Source organism: Capricornis sumatraensis, chromosome 2 (genome assembly GCF_032405125.1).
Source record: "Capricornis sumatraensis isolate serow.1 chromosome 2, serow.2, whole genome shotgun sequence".
NCBI lineage: Eukaryota > Metazoa > Chordata > Mammalia > Artiodactyla > Bovidae > Capricornis > Capricornis sumatraensis.
The window spans coordinates 28,791,021-28,803,842 of record NC_091070.1 but is presented as its reverse complement, the minus strand read 5'-3'; the positions used below and the strand labels follow the sequence as shown (position 1 = coordinate 28,803,842).

Genomic DNA, 12,822 nt, shown 5'->3' with positions numbered 1-12,822 from the left:
TTTTCAACAGTTCTGAGAAGGCTTTATTAATTAGTTTAACACATTTGAGTACACACTATGTGCTAGACACTGTTCTTTGCACAATTTTATTTATTTATTTTTTCAAACTGTTTTTTTAATTTTTATTTTTACTTTATTTTACTTTACAATACTGTATTGGTTTTGCCATACATTGACATGAATCCAGCACGGGTGTACATGCGTTCCCAAACATGAACCCCTCCTCCCACCTCTCTCCCCATAACATCTCTCCGGGTCATCCCCATGCACCAGCCCCAAGCATCCTGTATCCTGCATTGGACATAGACTGGCGATTCGTTTCTTACATGATAGTATACATGTTTCAATGCCATTCTCCCAAATCATCCCACCCTTTCCCTCTCCCTCAGAGTCCAAAAGTCCGCTCTACACATCTGTGTCTCTTTTGCTGTCTCACATACAGGGTCATCATTGCCATCTTTCTAAATTCCATATATATCTGTTAGTATACTGTATTGGTGTTTTTCTTTCTGGCTTACTTCACTCTGTATAATTGGCTCCAGTTTCATCCATCTCATTAGAACTGATTCAAATGTATTCTTTTTAATGGCTAAGTAATACTCCATTGTGTATATGTACCACAGCTTTCTTACCCATTCACCTGCTGATGGACATCTAGGTTGTTTCCATGTCCTGGTTATTATAAACAGTGCTGCTATAAACATTGGGATACATGTGTCTCTTTCCATTCTGGTTTCCTCAGTGTGTATGCCCTGCAGTGGGATTGCTGGGTCATAAGGCAGTTCTTTGCACAATTTTAAATAGGGTTTGTTAATTCATTTATTGAGGATTTGTTATGTGCTCAGCATACTTGAAGGCACTGGGGTAAACCAGAGAGCAAAATGGACAGTCCCTGCCTTCCATGGAATTTCCATTCTAAGGGAGAAGACAGGCAGTATACCTGATGCGACATCAAGTATGGTGAGCAAACCTAGAGGATAGATTGAAGCTGGGGAAGACTAGAAACTGAAAGTGACTAGGTACATAATATCTGAGGATATTAGAGTGTGGGGAAAGGTGATAACTATATAAGATATAATGGAAGTGAGTCTTTATAGACCCCAAATTACCAGAACTTGGGATGGAAGGAATGGAAAGGGGGAGATTTGAAGAGAAATTCACAACCAAAGATCTCCTGGAGAAGGGGATGGCTACCCACTTTGGTATTCTTGCCTGGGGAATCCTATGGACAGAGGAACCTGGCAGGCTACAGTCCGTGGGGTTGCAGAGTCAGACATCACTGAGCGACAAACACTTCATTTCTAAATGTAAGTCTAGAGAGTTGGACACTTGTAGCAAAAGTGGTGTGCTGTGTTTTGATGAGCTGAAGTTGAGGTTTGGGTGAGGGATCCAAGTGTAGCTCTTTCCTTAGAACAGCATTTGTCACACTTTGGGGGGTGGTTGTCAGAATCACTTGAAGCACCTGACAAAAATCCAAAGGTCCAGGTCCTTCAAATAACCTGGGCCTCTGTTTTCTTTATTAGCTCACCAGCTGATTCTGACACAGCAGAGCTTGAGAACCACTGGCTTAGACAACCACATGTGCAAGTCTGGTAAAAGGGATTTAGCTAGGCCTGGAGATGTATATTTTGGAGTTTTAAAAATGAGTGTTAATTGAGACTTATGGATAGGTCAGCTCTCCCAGCTGATGAGTATAAAGTGGAGGGGGGGAGAAACTGTAGGACAATGAGTGATTGCATATATGTAGTTGGTGGGTAGACAAGGAAGAGCCTGAGAGACAGGCACATGAATTATTCAGCCTCAAGAAAGTGCAGAGAGCTCAGTTTCCCTTTAACTGGAATGTGGGCTCCACAGGGACAGATACCTTATACCTGGCATTGTGCCCAGCCCTTCATAGTCACTTAATCAATATTTGTTTACTGAATGAATCAATGTATGGCTAGCACAAAGTCTAAAGAGAAATTTTTAGGTATGCAGTCATGTCACGTGTAGTAGCCTGAGGTCAAGAGGGCTAAAATTTAAAGGATGGTTGATAGATTTGGTCAGAAAGAAGCTATTACTATAAAAGAGATGGAGTGATTAAGTACAAGCAGTGAATGCTTTGCTGTCATTTATAACTTTCATTGTGAGATACTGATGAGCCGTGTAAAGGCAATAAGTATGTACATACATAATGCACATCCATATGATTATGTATCACAGATATCTATGTACCTGTTCGTATGCATGTATATCTGTGAAAGTATAGCTAGTTAGCCCTAGAATCTTCATTGTACCTTGTTACTCTCTCAAGGTCCTGTAGCTCCCTACTTCAGGCTGTGAATCTTGTGGGAAGAAGTATCTCCCAGGAATCTCACAGGTTGTGGAGGGCTATCTTTGGGCATTTGGAACACAGACAAGGGTAACAGAATGCTAAGGGCCTGTTTCCAGTAAGCTGAGTAATCCACTTGCCACCCTCAATCTTTCAGAGGTTGGTTGTTCCCCAAGAATATGTGTAATTTTTGAAAATTGCATAAAAATATATACCCCTGCTCTAAGATTTGTTAAAAGCTTTTTAATTCTTGGTATACTTTTCCTTTGAAAGGATAACTCTTTGTATCACAAAGTGGAGATGCTTATTAGCCTGCTGTCTGGGATCTGCAGATGAAGCATCCAACCTTTCTTCTATTTTGAGATGTCACATTCAACTGCCTCTTAATGAAGATTCATTTATCCTTTTCACGCTGTTAAACATGGTCTATGAGGACAGACTTCTTTCAGTCCACATGAATAGAGCCCATTACTGCTAATGGAAGTTTTGCACATGTCTGCAGAGGTGAACAGGCTTTGAAATAATCTACATTCAGACTTTCACAGTCAGTTTTATTTAGCTGCCTTAAGGATACCAATGATGACCCCTTTTCGTCCCCAGATGCTGTTTGACATAGACTGTAGGAATCTGGTGGTGGCCTGAGGTTGTAACTTTAACAGGTGTAAGTATTTCTTTCCTCTGTTTCAGCTGAGGAGTTTTGAGAGAGAAATATTTATAGCCATTAAGAGACGTCCAGTTTAATTTCTCATCATGCATGTTCTATAGTTCACGTTAAGTCCAGAGTATTGAAGGAATGGAGCAAGTGGACTTGTAGACATCAGATACCTGGCCGTGCTGTTGGCCATGGCATCCCAGGATGCTCAGAACTTCTTCCAGCCTCTCTTGTCCTGGATATCTAGGGTTTATGAAGCTCTCCAGCAAGCAGGAGATACGTTATCTGCTTCGCTGGCTAACTTCAGCAAACAAGACTCTAAATTGAGTGATATACTAGACCAGGACTTAAATGATATTCAGATTCCAGAAACTGGCTTTGAAGATGAAGAACAGGGCACTGATCAGCGCCAAGAGAACACGGATTCCTTGTTTCTTGAAGTGGACCATTTCTCCTATTGTAATAGTGATTTTCAGGACTCTGGCCAAAGTTCAAGCCCCAGACTTAGCCAACATGTAAAGAACTCCTGTTCCATAATGACCCTGTGGCCCAGTCAGACCCTTGATGACCAGAAGCCACCACATGTGCTTTCTTCTATTGTTGAGGAAGAACATCACGTTGAAAAGCAAAGGAGTAGCCTTCAACTTGGCTTTGACAGCCACCTCTCTGGGGATTTTAGGAAATGTTAATGGGAAAAAGCAAGGTAAGCTAGCCAGTAATCATTTTCTCTGGGTTTGTCCAAGGGAAATTTGTACTCATTTTATTTTTATTTGTTTCAGTTATCATTTGAATTTTATTTTTCTTTCATATCTTTTCACACACTGGCTTCTTAATGAGTAATATAATCCTTAAGAATATTTTCAACATATGAAACTTTGGGAGATCCATATTGGTTGGCTCCATATTCCAAAATAATAGTTCTGAGCAAGTGAAATGGTGAAAAACGAGTCTGTGGGTTCTGTTTGAGAAGCCCCTTGTGCATATGTCATGCTGTTTAAAATATCTTAAAATGTTCTCTCTCTCCTTTTTTTAACTAGGTTAGGAATCTCTAGATGTTACTATATTATTCAGTGTGAAATCCTGTGCAAAAAGCCATACTCGTTGCAGAATTTTTAGTTGATAACACTCCAAGAACACTTCTCACAGTGTTGTACTGAGACGTGATGTGAGATGACAGTAGATAGGAAATCTTTGGAATAAGAATAGCTCACTTTTTTTCTAGCCTTGAATGGAAAGGACACATATAAAACAAACTGCCTATAGAGCATCATCCTGTCAGAACTGAGCATATAATAGGCCTTCAATAAATGCATAATGAATATGATGAAAATGTAATTAACTCTATAAAAGTAGCTGTAGTATGTTCTGGCATAAATTTCTCACATTTCTGTTATACTAAGCCTGAAGTAAGGACATTCCATATTATTGACAGACAGAAGGTACATGATAGACAGAGAAAGGTATTGGGTGTCTTTACAGGATGTGGGTTTGTACACAAGCTCATGCAGATGGTTGGATCTCTTATGTTATATAAAAGTGAAATCATTAATTCTCTTCTTGTTGGCAGGAATAGATTTTTATGGAATACTTTCATAGTTTCTTCATCCATTTTCAGTGATTCCTTGTAGCTTTATTTTTTAGAGAAATGTCTTATCCAGATACATGAAGTCTTGGTAAATGAAGAAATATAATTTCATATTCTTTTTATAATGCTTTTTTAATCCTCTTACTCAAATTAAAGTAATATTATATGCTAGAATCAATTGGTGAAAACAATTTAGACTAATATGCTTTCTATATCTGATAAACTATAAATAGATGCAATTTCAAGTCTTTAAAAATTATCTATAGAGATAATCCTAGAAATGTCTGGTCTACTAATAGGATTTCTTAGACTTGACTTGAAATTTCTATTCCTATTTTAGAAAATTCTTGCTTAAGTTGAACTGTATTTAAAATAATTAACATGAACTTGGCTCAATAAGTGTTTAACACTGGCTTCTGTTAATTTTTGTAATAATCTAATGGCAGTTAAACAATTGTGGTTAATTTGTTCATTCAGGAAATGTTTGTAGCCTTATGGAAGCCTGGAGCCACGTAACAGATTCATTTCTGTATCCTCAATATCAAACACAATGTTGAATGTATAATAGGACATCAAATAATAATTACCAATGGAACAACAAGGAAAGCTAACAACTCTAAATACTATTATTGATCTCACTTTACAGTTGAGAAAATTGTTGCTTAGAATTCAAGAATATACCTAAGATTGACATTTAGGAAGGGGCAGAGCTTAGGGGGCTTCCCTGGTGGCTCAGACAGTAAAGAATCTGCTTGCAATGCAGGAGACCTGGGCTCGATCCCTGGGTCAGAGAAGGAAATGGCAACTCACTCCAGTGTTCTTACCTGGAGAATTCATGGACAGAGGAGCCTGATGGACTATGGTCCATAGGGTTGCAAAGAGTCGGACACAACTGAGTGATTAACACACACACAGAGCTTAGGTAGTCTAATGTTAGAGCTTATACATGTAACTTTCCTTGCCCCTAATCTTTTAAAAGTTAAAATTTACATATAGTAAAATTTCTTCTTAGTGTACAGTTCTGTGAGTTTTGACAAACACATGGTATCCTCACCACCACACAGGTTATAAGACAGTTCCATCACCGCAAAAAATTCCCCCATTTGGAGTCAATCCTTTTCCCTACTTCCAGTTCCTGGAAATTGCTGATATATTTTCTCTTTCTATTGTTTACCTTTTCTAGGATGTCATATAAATGGAATCATGCAGTTTGTAGCCTTTTGAGTCTGATTCATCCCATAATGTACTTACTGTAGTGCACTGGAGATCTATTCATGTTGTCCTGTGTTCCAGTAGTTTGGTTTTTTGTTGCTGAATAGTATTCCATTGCATGATGGGTCCAGTTTGTTGATCCATTCATCCCTTGAGGGATATTTGTGTTGTTTCTAGCTTTTAGCAATAGGAGTAAAGGTGCTATAAATATTTGCAGAACAGGTTTTTTGTTTTCAACTAGGCGAATGCCTATGAGTGGTATTTCTGGGTCATATGGAAAGTATATGTTTAACTTTATAAAAAAATATTCCATTGTTTTCCATTCCATTTCATAATTTTATATTCTCAAAAGTTCTGTATGAGATTTCCAGTCACTCATATCCTTATGGTTGAGATATTATTAGCCATTTTCATAGATGTGTAGTGATAACTCATGTTGGGAGATAAGTTTCCATTGGTGTCTTGCATATGCTATGAGCAGGGCAGAGCCACAAAACAGCCTTTTGTTTTGGATTTCAAGGGTGTTTGTATGACAGCCTTGGAAGTTAGTGTCTCCCTCCAGAGCACAGAGGATATTTGTTTGCTATCCAGTCTAGTAAAGTAATGTCTCTCTTCAGGGCAAATCTTAGGCAAATTTGTTGCAAATGATAGAGGCTTTCCAAACTTGGTGTTCCCTGGCTGTGACATAAACCCAACGCATGTATGGAATCTCTCGGGGCCTGCCTCTGTGCTGCCCCTTTGATACTTGGAGGTACTGTGGGTAATAAATTGTCCTTTGTCTCTGACCCAGAAGTCTTGCATCTTTGCCAACGTCTATAAAACAGTAGCAGACAAACTTGTTATTGTGCAAATAGGGTCAAATCATAGATCCTTCATAGGTTTGAACAGCCTGTTTGGCTTTCATTTGCATTTCCCTGACAACTAATGACACTGAGCATATTTTCATGTAGTTGTATTCTGTAAGACATCTTTGTAGGGTTGTAAAATTTTTTGCCTACTTTCATTGAATTGTTTGTTTTATTATTCTTGAGATTTGAAAGTTATGTTGATATTCTGAATATGAGTTACCTTTTAGGTATGTACTTTAAAAATATTTTCTCCTAGTTTTGTGGCTTGAGTTTTTATTCTTTTACAATATCCCTGAAAGAACAGATTCTTAATTAAGTGATATCCACCTTATCAAGTATTGCTTTTATGAATTGTGCTTTTGGTATCATTTCTAAACCTTTCTACTGTGTTTTATTCTAGAAATTGTAAAGTTATGAATTTTGCATTTAGTTGTTGTTGTTCAGTTGCTCAGTCACGTCCGACTCGTTGTGACCTCATAAACTGTAGCACACCAGGCTTCCTTGTCCTTCACTATCTCCCCGAGTTGGCTCAAACTTTGCATTTAGAGCTATGCTCTATATTGAGTTAATTTTTTACATGATGTAAGGTATGAATGAAGACCTCTCCCCATATGGGTATCTGAAAATTCCTACACCATTTGTTAAAATGAGTACTCTTTCTCCATTGCTTGTTTTGATAACATTGTCAGAAATCTGTTATCTATATATGTGTGGGTCTATTTCTGGACTCCATTTTCCCCCTTAATTTGTATTTGTATTCTTTCTCTAATAACACACTGTCTTGATTGCAATAGCATTATGGTCTTGAAGTCAGGTGAGTATTTGACTTATATTTTCAAAAATTGCTTTGCTAATCTAGTTTGTTTCCATATAGTTTTAAATTAGGCTTATTGATTATTACAAAAAACTTTGTTGAGAATTTTATTAGAATTGTGTTGAATCCATAGATCAGTTTGGAGACAATAATATGCTAATAATACTGTATTTTAAAATCTACTAACATGGTGTACCACATCATTTATTTAGTTCTTATTTTTTTCCATCTGTTTTGTAGTTTCCAGAATACAGGTTTTATATATATTTTGTTAGATTTATACCTAAATATTTCCCTTTTCTTAGATATAATTGGAAATAGTATATCTATAATGTTCATTTTCCAATTGCTACTTGCTAATATATAAAAATGTCACTGATTTTTGCATATAATCTTGAATTTTGCAACCTCCTTGAACTCAATGATGAGTTCTAATAACTTTTTAAAATAGCTATTTTTGACTTTTCCTTGTAGATAGCATCAGAGAAATAAGTTTCATTTATTCCTTTTCAATGTCCATGTCTATTATTTCTTTTTCTTGACTAATTAATGGTGAAAGTGGGTATCTTTGTCTCAATCCTGGGCTTGGTGGATAAGCTTTGTCTTTCACTGTTATTTAGTATTAGTTAGGTGTAACTTTCTGTAGATATTCCTTATTATATTGAAGAAATTTGTTTCTATTCCAATTTGTTAAGAATTTTTCGTCAAAATTGGTATTTAATTCTGTCAAATGAAATTTTGCATCTATTGAATTGATCATATGAGTGTTTAATTTTTGAATATTGAACCCATCTTGCATACCTGGATAAAATTTGCTCAGTCATGATATACTATTCTTTTCATATATTGCTGGATTTTATTTGCTAATATTTTGTTGAGGAATTTTTTTCATCAGTTTACATAAGGGATATTAATATATAGTTTTCTCACAATATCTTTGGTTTTGGTATCTGGGTAATGCTGGCCTCATAAAATGAGCTGTGGAATGTTTCTCCTTTTTCATAGTCTGGAAAAATTTGTGTTAAGTTTTTTCTTAAATGTTTGCTAGAATTTTCTCTAGAGATCAGCTGAATTTGGGATTTTTGTTGTTAGACAATTTTGAAATACAAATTCCATTTCTTTAGGGTATATAGAATTATTCAAAATGTCTATCTTGAGTGACTTTTGGCAATTTGGCTTCTCAAGAATTTTTTTTTTTCATTTCATTTGGGTTAAATTTGTGGGCATAGTTTTTTCATTTTTTTAGTGTTGGTAGTATTTATGCTAGTTCTCCATTGTTTCCTGATATTGGTAATTTTTATCTTCATTTTTTTGCAATGGTCTGTCTGAGTAGAGGACTTTCTATATGTCTATATATTTTTCAAAGAACAAGTTTTGGGTTTCATTAATTTTTCCCTATTGTTTTTCTGTTCTTAGTGGCATTGATTTGTTTCTATTATTTATTATTTCTTCCTTCTGCTTGCTTTGAGTATTAGTTGTCTTTTTTCCTAATATAATCATTTAATGGATACATTTTTCTAGGCACTACTTTGTCTACACCTAAAAATATTATATATATTTATTTTCATTGTATTAAAATATTTCTTAATTTACCTTTGATTTCTGTCTTGATGCATTGTTTACTTAAAAGTATACAGTTTAGTTTACAAATGTTGGGAATATTCTAGATAACTTTCTGTTACCAGTTTCTGGTTTAATTCAGTTGTGGCCTGAGCATTTTTAGTTTTAAGATATTAAAGTTTGTGTTTTGTCATCTTGACCTGTTCTAACTTGTTGAATGTTTCATGTGTACTTGAAAAGACTATGTATTTTGCTGTTGTTGGGTACAGTGTTCTATAAATTACTTCAAACTGTTTATGCTGTTTCAGATTTTCTATATACTTATTTTTATACTGATTTTGTCTACTTATTTTCTTCTGTTGGTTACTGAGACAGTAGTATTAAAGCCTTCAACTCTACTTGTGGAATTGGCTCTTTTTCTCTTTTCTGTTCTTCAATTTTTGCTTCATGTAGTTTGAAGCTCTATTGTTAAATACGTACACACTTTAGAAATATATGTCTCCTTGGTGAATTGACCTATTGATCATTATATATTACACCTTTTTGTATCCCTGGCAGTATTTCTTGACCTAAAGTCTACTTTGATGTTAACGTAGCTACTCCGGCTTTCTTTTGATTAGTGTTGGCATGACATGTTTTTTTTTTTATTCTTTAACTTTAAACCTATCCTTATCTTTATAGTGGGATTCTTGTATGTGGCATATAATTGGGTCCTGCTTTTTTATCCAGTTTGACAATCTTTTAGTTTTATTTGGTGTGTTTAGACTATTTGCATTTATTGTAATTATCGATAATGAACTAAGGTCTGTCATTTTGTTAGACTGTTTCCTATTTGTTTCATCTATTCTTTGTTTCTTCTATCTTGTTTTCTTCTGCATTCTTTTGGATTGAATATTTTTGTTATTCCATTTTAACTCCACTATGGGCTCATTATTTTTATCTCTTAAAAGAAAGTTTAATGATCATCATAAGATTTTACAACATATAGTTTTAGTTAATTGCAGCCTATCCTGAAATAATACTGTACTACTTCAGTGATAGTTAGGTGATATTACAACAGTAAGCTCCACATTCTTTCTTCTCATCCTTCACTTTTTGCTACTACCTATTTTACTTTTACATATTCAGTCATATTCGATATGCTGATACAGTTTTGTTTTAGTTGGCTATCTCCTAGAATAATTAAAATAAGAATTATATATTTACCTCATTTATGTTGTTTGAAGAACTCTTTAACTTTTCTTGTGCATATATGTAGCTGATAAATTATCCGAGTTGTTGTTTGTCTGAAAAATATTTAGTTTCGAAATACATTTTAGATAGGTAAAGAATTCTGAGTTGACAGTTATTTTTCTTTCAGCACTTTAATGTTGCCTTTTCACTGTCTTGTAGTTTGCATAGCTTTCATATGAGAAATATGCTATAATTAGTACTTTTGTTTCTCTGCATATAATATAATGTGTCTTACCCCCTGCTCCCTTAACTGGGTGCCTTAGAGACTTTATCTTTGGTTTTCAGAAGCATATATCTGGGTGTGTGTGTATGTGTTTCTATGAATACTGTATATGTGTATGTTTTTCTGGCATTCATTTTTACTGGTGTTCTCTGTCCTTCTTGTGTCTGTGGTTTAGTGAGTTTCATTAGTTTTGGAAAATTCTTGACCATCACCTCCTCAAACATTTTTTCTCATCCATTCTCTCTTGCTCTTATTGGTGTTCCAGTTATATAATTATTAGCCTAGTTGATATCATCCCATAGCTTTTGAATGTTCTTTTTCTTTCCTTCATTCTTGTTTTCCTTTGTATTTCAGTTTGGGTAGCAGTATCTAATGACATAGTCTTCAAGTTGGCTACTATTTTCTTTGGCTGTATGAAGTCTGGTGATGAGCCAATCAAAAATATGTTTCAATGTCTGTTGCCTTGTTTTTCATTTCTAACATTTTGATTTGGTTAAAAATTATTTCAGTCTCTTTGATGAAATTCCTCAACAATTCATGCATATTTCTCCCTTTTTCAACTATTAATGTGTTTTTAGCATATTAGTCGTAGTACTTTTAAATTCCTTGTGATCCCTCTAACCTGTGAGTTGTATCTGAGTTTCATTTTCTTGATTGCTTTGTGTCTTGACAGTGTAATTTTTCCCTTCTGCTTTATTGCTTTTCTTATATTTTTGACTGAGAATTGAACATCATATGTAGGGGAAGTAAATGATGTTTCTGCCTAGAAGTAGATTAGCCTTTTCTAATGCCGGGCCTTTAGTGTGAAGGTGTTGAGTGATTTAGTCAGAATTTGAGCCGGGGTTGGATTTTGCTGTTTTTTATTGTTTATGTCCTTGTAGTATAGCCTTCAAAATGAAGTGAAAGTCACTCAGTCATATCCAGCTCTTTCTGACCCCACAGACTATACAGTCCATGGAATTCTCTAGGCCAGAATACTGGAATGGGTAGCGTTTTCCTTCTCCAGGGGATCTTCCCAACTCAGGGATCGAACCCAGGTCTTCTGCATTGCAGGAAGATTCTTTACCAGCTGAGCCACAAGGGAAGCATAACGTTCAAAACCCTCTATTATTACATTGTATTTAGGGCTCAGACATGTTTGCTACAGAGTTGGTCATTATCTGCTCCATCTTTAGCATCAAGCCTCTTATTGCCTGCAGCTCAGAGAGGGTCTCTCTTTGCGGGATGCTGGCCCTTTCCCAGAAGGAGCCTGATGCTATTCAGTACTTGGTGTTTGCTCGTATGGTGTGGTTATGTTGGAAGCCTCTGTCTCCTGCTGTTCTGGAGCAGCCAATGTCTTAGGCAGGTGATATGTTCCTGTGTCTTGGGTTAGGGCCTTCTCAGTTATCTTGCCCCTCCCTCAGAGTTAGGGGATTTTCACATGTCTGACCCCAGGACTTCTTTCTACCTCTTCCCCAGAGGTGGTAATTTTTATTCTGTTCTATTCATCACCTTCATGTGTCTCTACCTAAGGTCTGAGGGTGATGGGATTTGCTGCCCTTTCCCAAGTGGCTTGTGGCTTTTATTCTACAGTGGAAAGATGAGAGAGGAATCCTGGTGAGGCGTCTGATTTTTTTCTGTAGCAGCTGCTCTTCCCCTCCTCCAGAACCATACCATGAGGGAAGCTTTCTCCACCCCTGCCCTGCCTGCCCTGCTCTGCTCATGCTTGTGAGTACCAGGTGACTTCTGTGGAGCCAAGGCTCTCAGTGGGTTTCAATTTTCCTGGGGTTTGTGGCTCCTGTAGGCTCTCTACTCTTGTGCCAGTACACACTTGATCTTTAGAAATTCCTTGAAAATATTATCTTAATTTTTCTTGCCAGCTAGTATGAATCCAGCATTTACCCCTGGCAAGCAAATGCTTTTGCTCTTTCGCCCACTGAAAGAAGTTTTCTTTTTGTAACTTTTGGATTAGCTGTTTGCCTTATGACCTCAGCTCTCTAATAAGTTTCAAAATGTGTACTTTTACATATTATGTAGATTTCATTTTTATTTAAAGAGTGATAGCATCATTTCCATTTGTTTTACATTCTAAGTGGAAGCTAGAACACTTAACACTCTTACTCTAAAATTAAGCTGGACATTCTCGTTAATTTGGGTAACATGTTTGGGCTGGGAGATACACATACAAATAAAATATTGATCTTCCTTTAAGGAGTTTCCTAATGTCTAAGAGATAGTTACATGTAAGAGGTCCCATTTTTAAAAATTGTGGAAAATTAGAAAAATTAACAACATGGTAACTTTTGAGATGGTTTTGCCAGTAGTGATCAGAGGAGGTTCCACAGAGCGTATGATATAGGACTACAAACTCTAGGAATGAGTTATAATTTAACAAATGAGTGGAG

General features: G+C 36.0%; 1 protein-coding gene across 1 annotated transcript in view; it reads left to right on the top strand.

The window, feature by feature from the left end:
• SYT16 (synaptotagmin 16) overlaps positions 1 to 12,822 on the top strand; it is a 150,158-nt gene that overhangs the window by 26,439 nt on the left and 110,897 nt on the right. Inside the window, 2 exon segments of the mRNA XM_068992202.1 lie at positions 3,126 to 3,631; positions 3,633 to 3,666. Coding sequence (XP_068848303.1) covers positions 3,126 to 3,631; positions 3,633 to 3,666 — 540 coding nt within the window.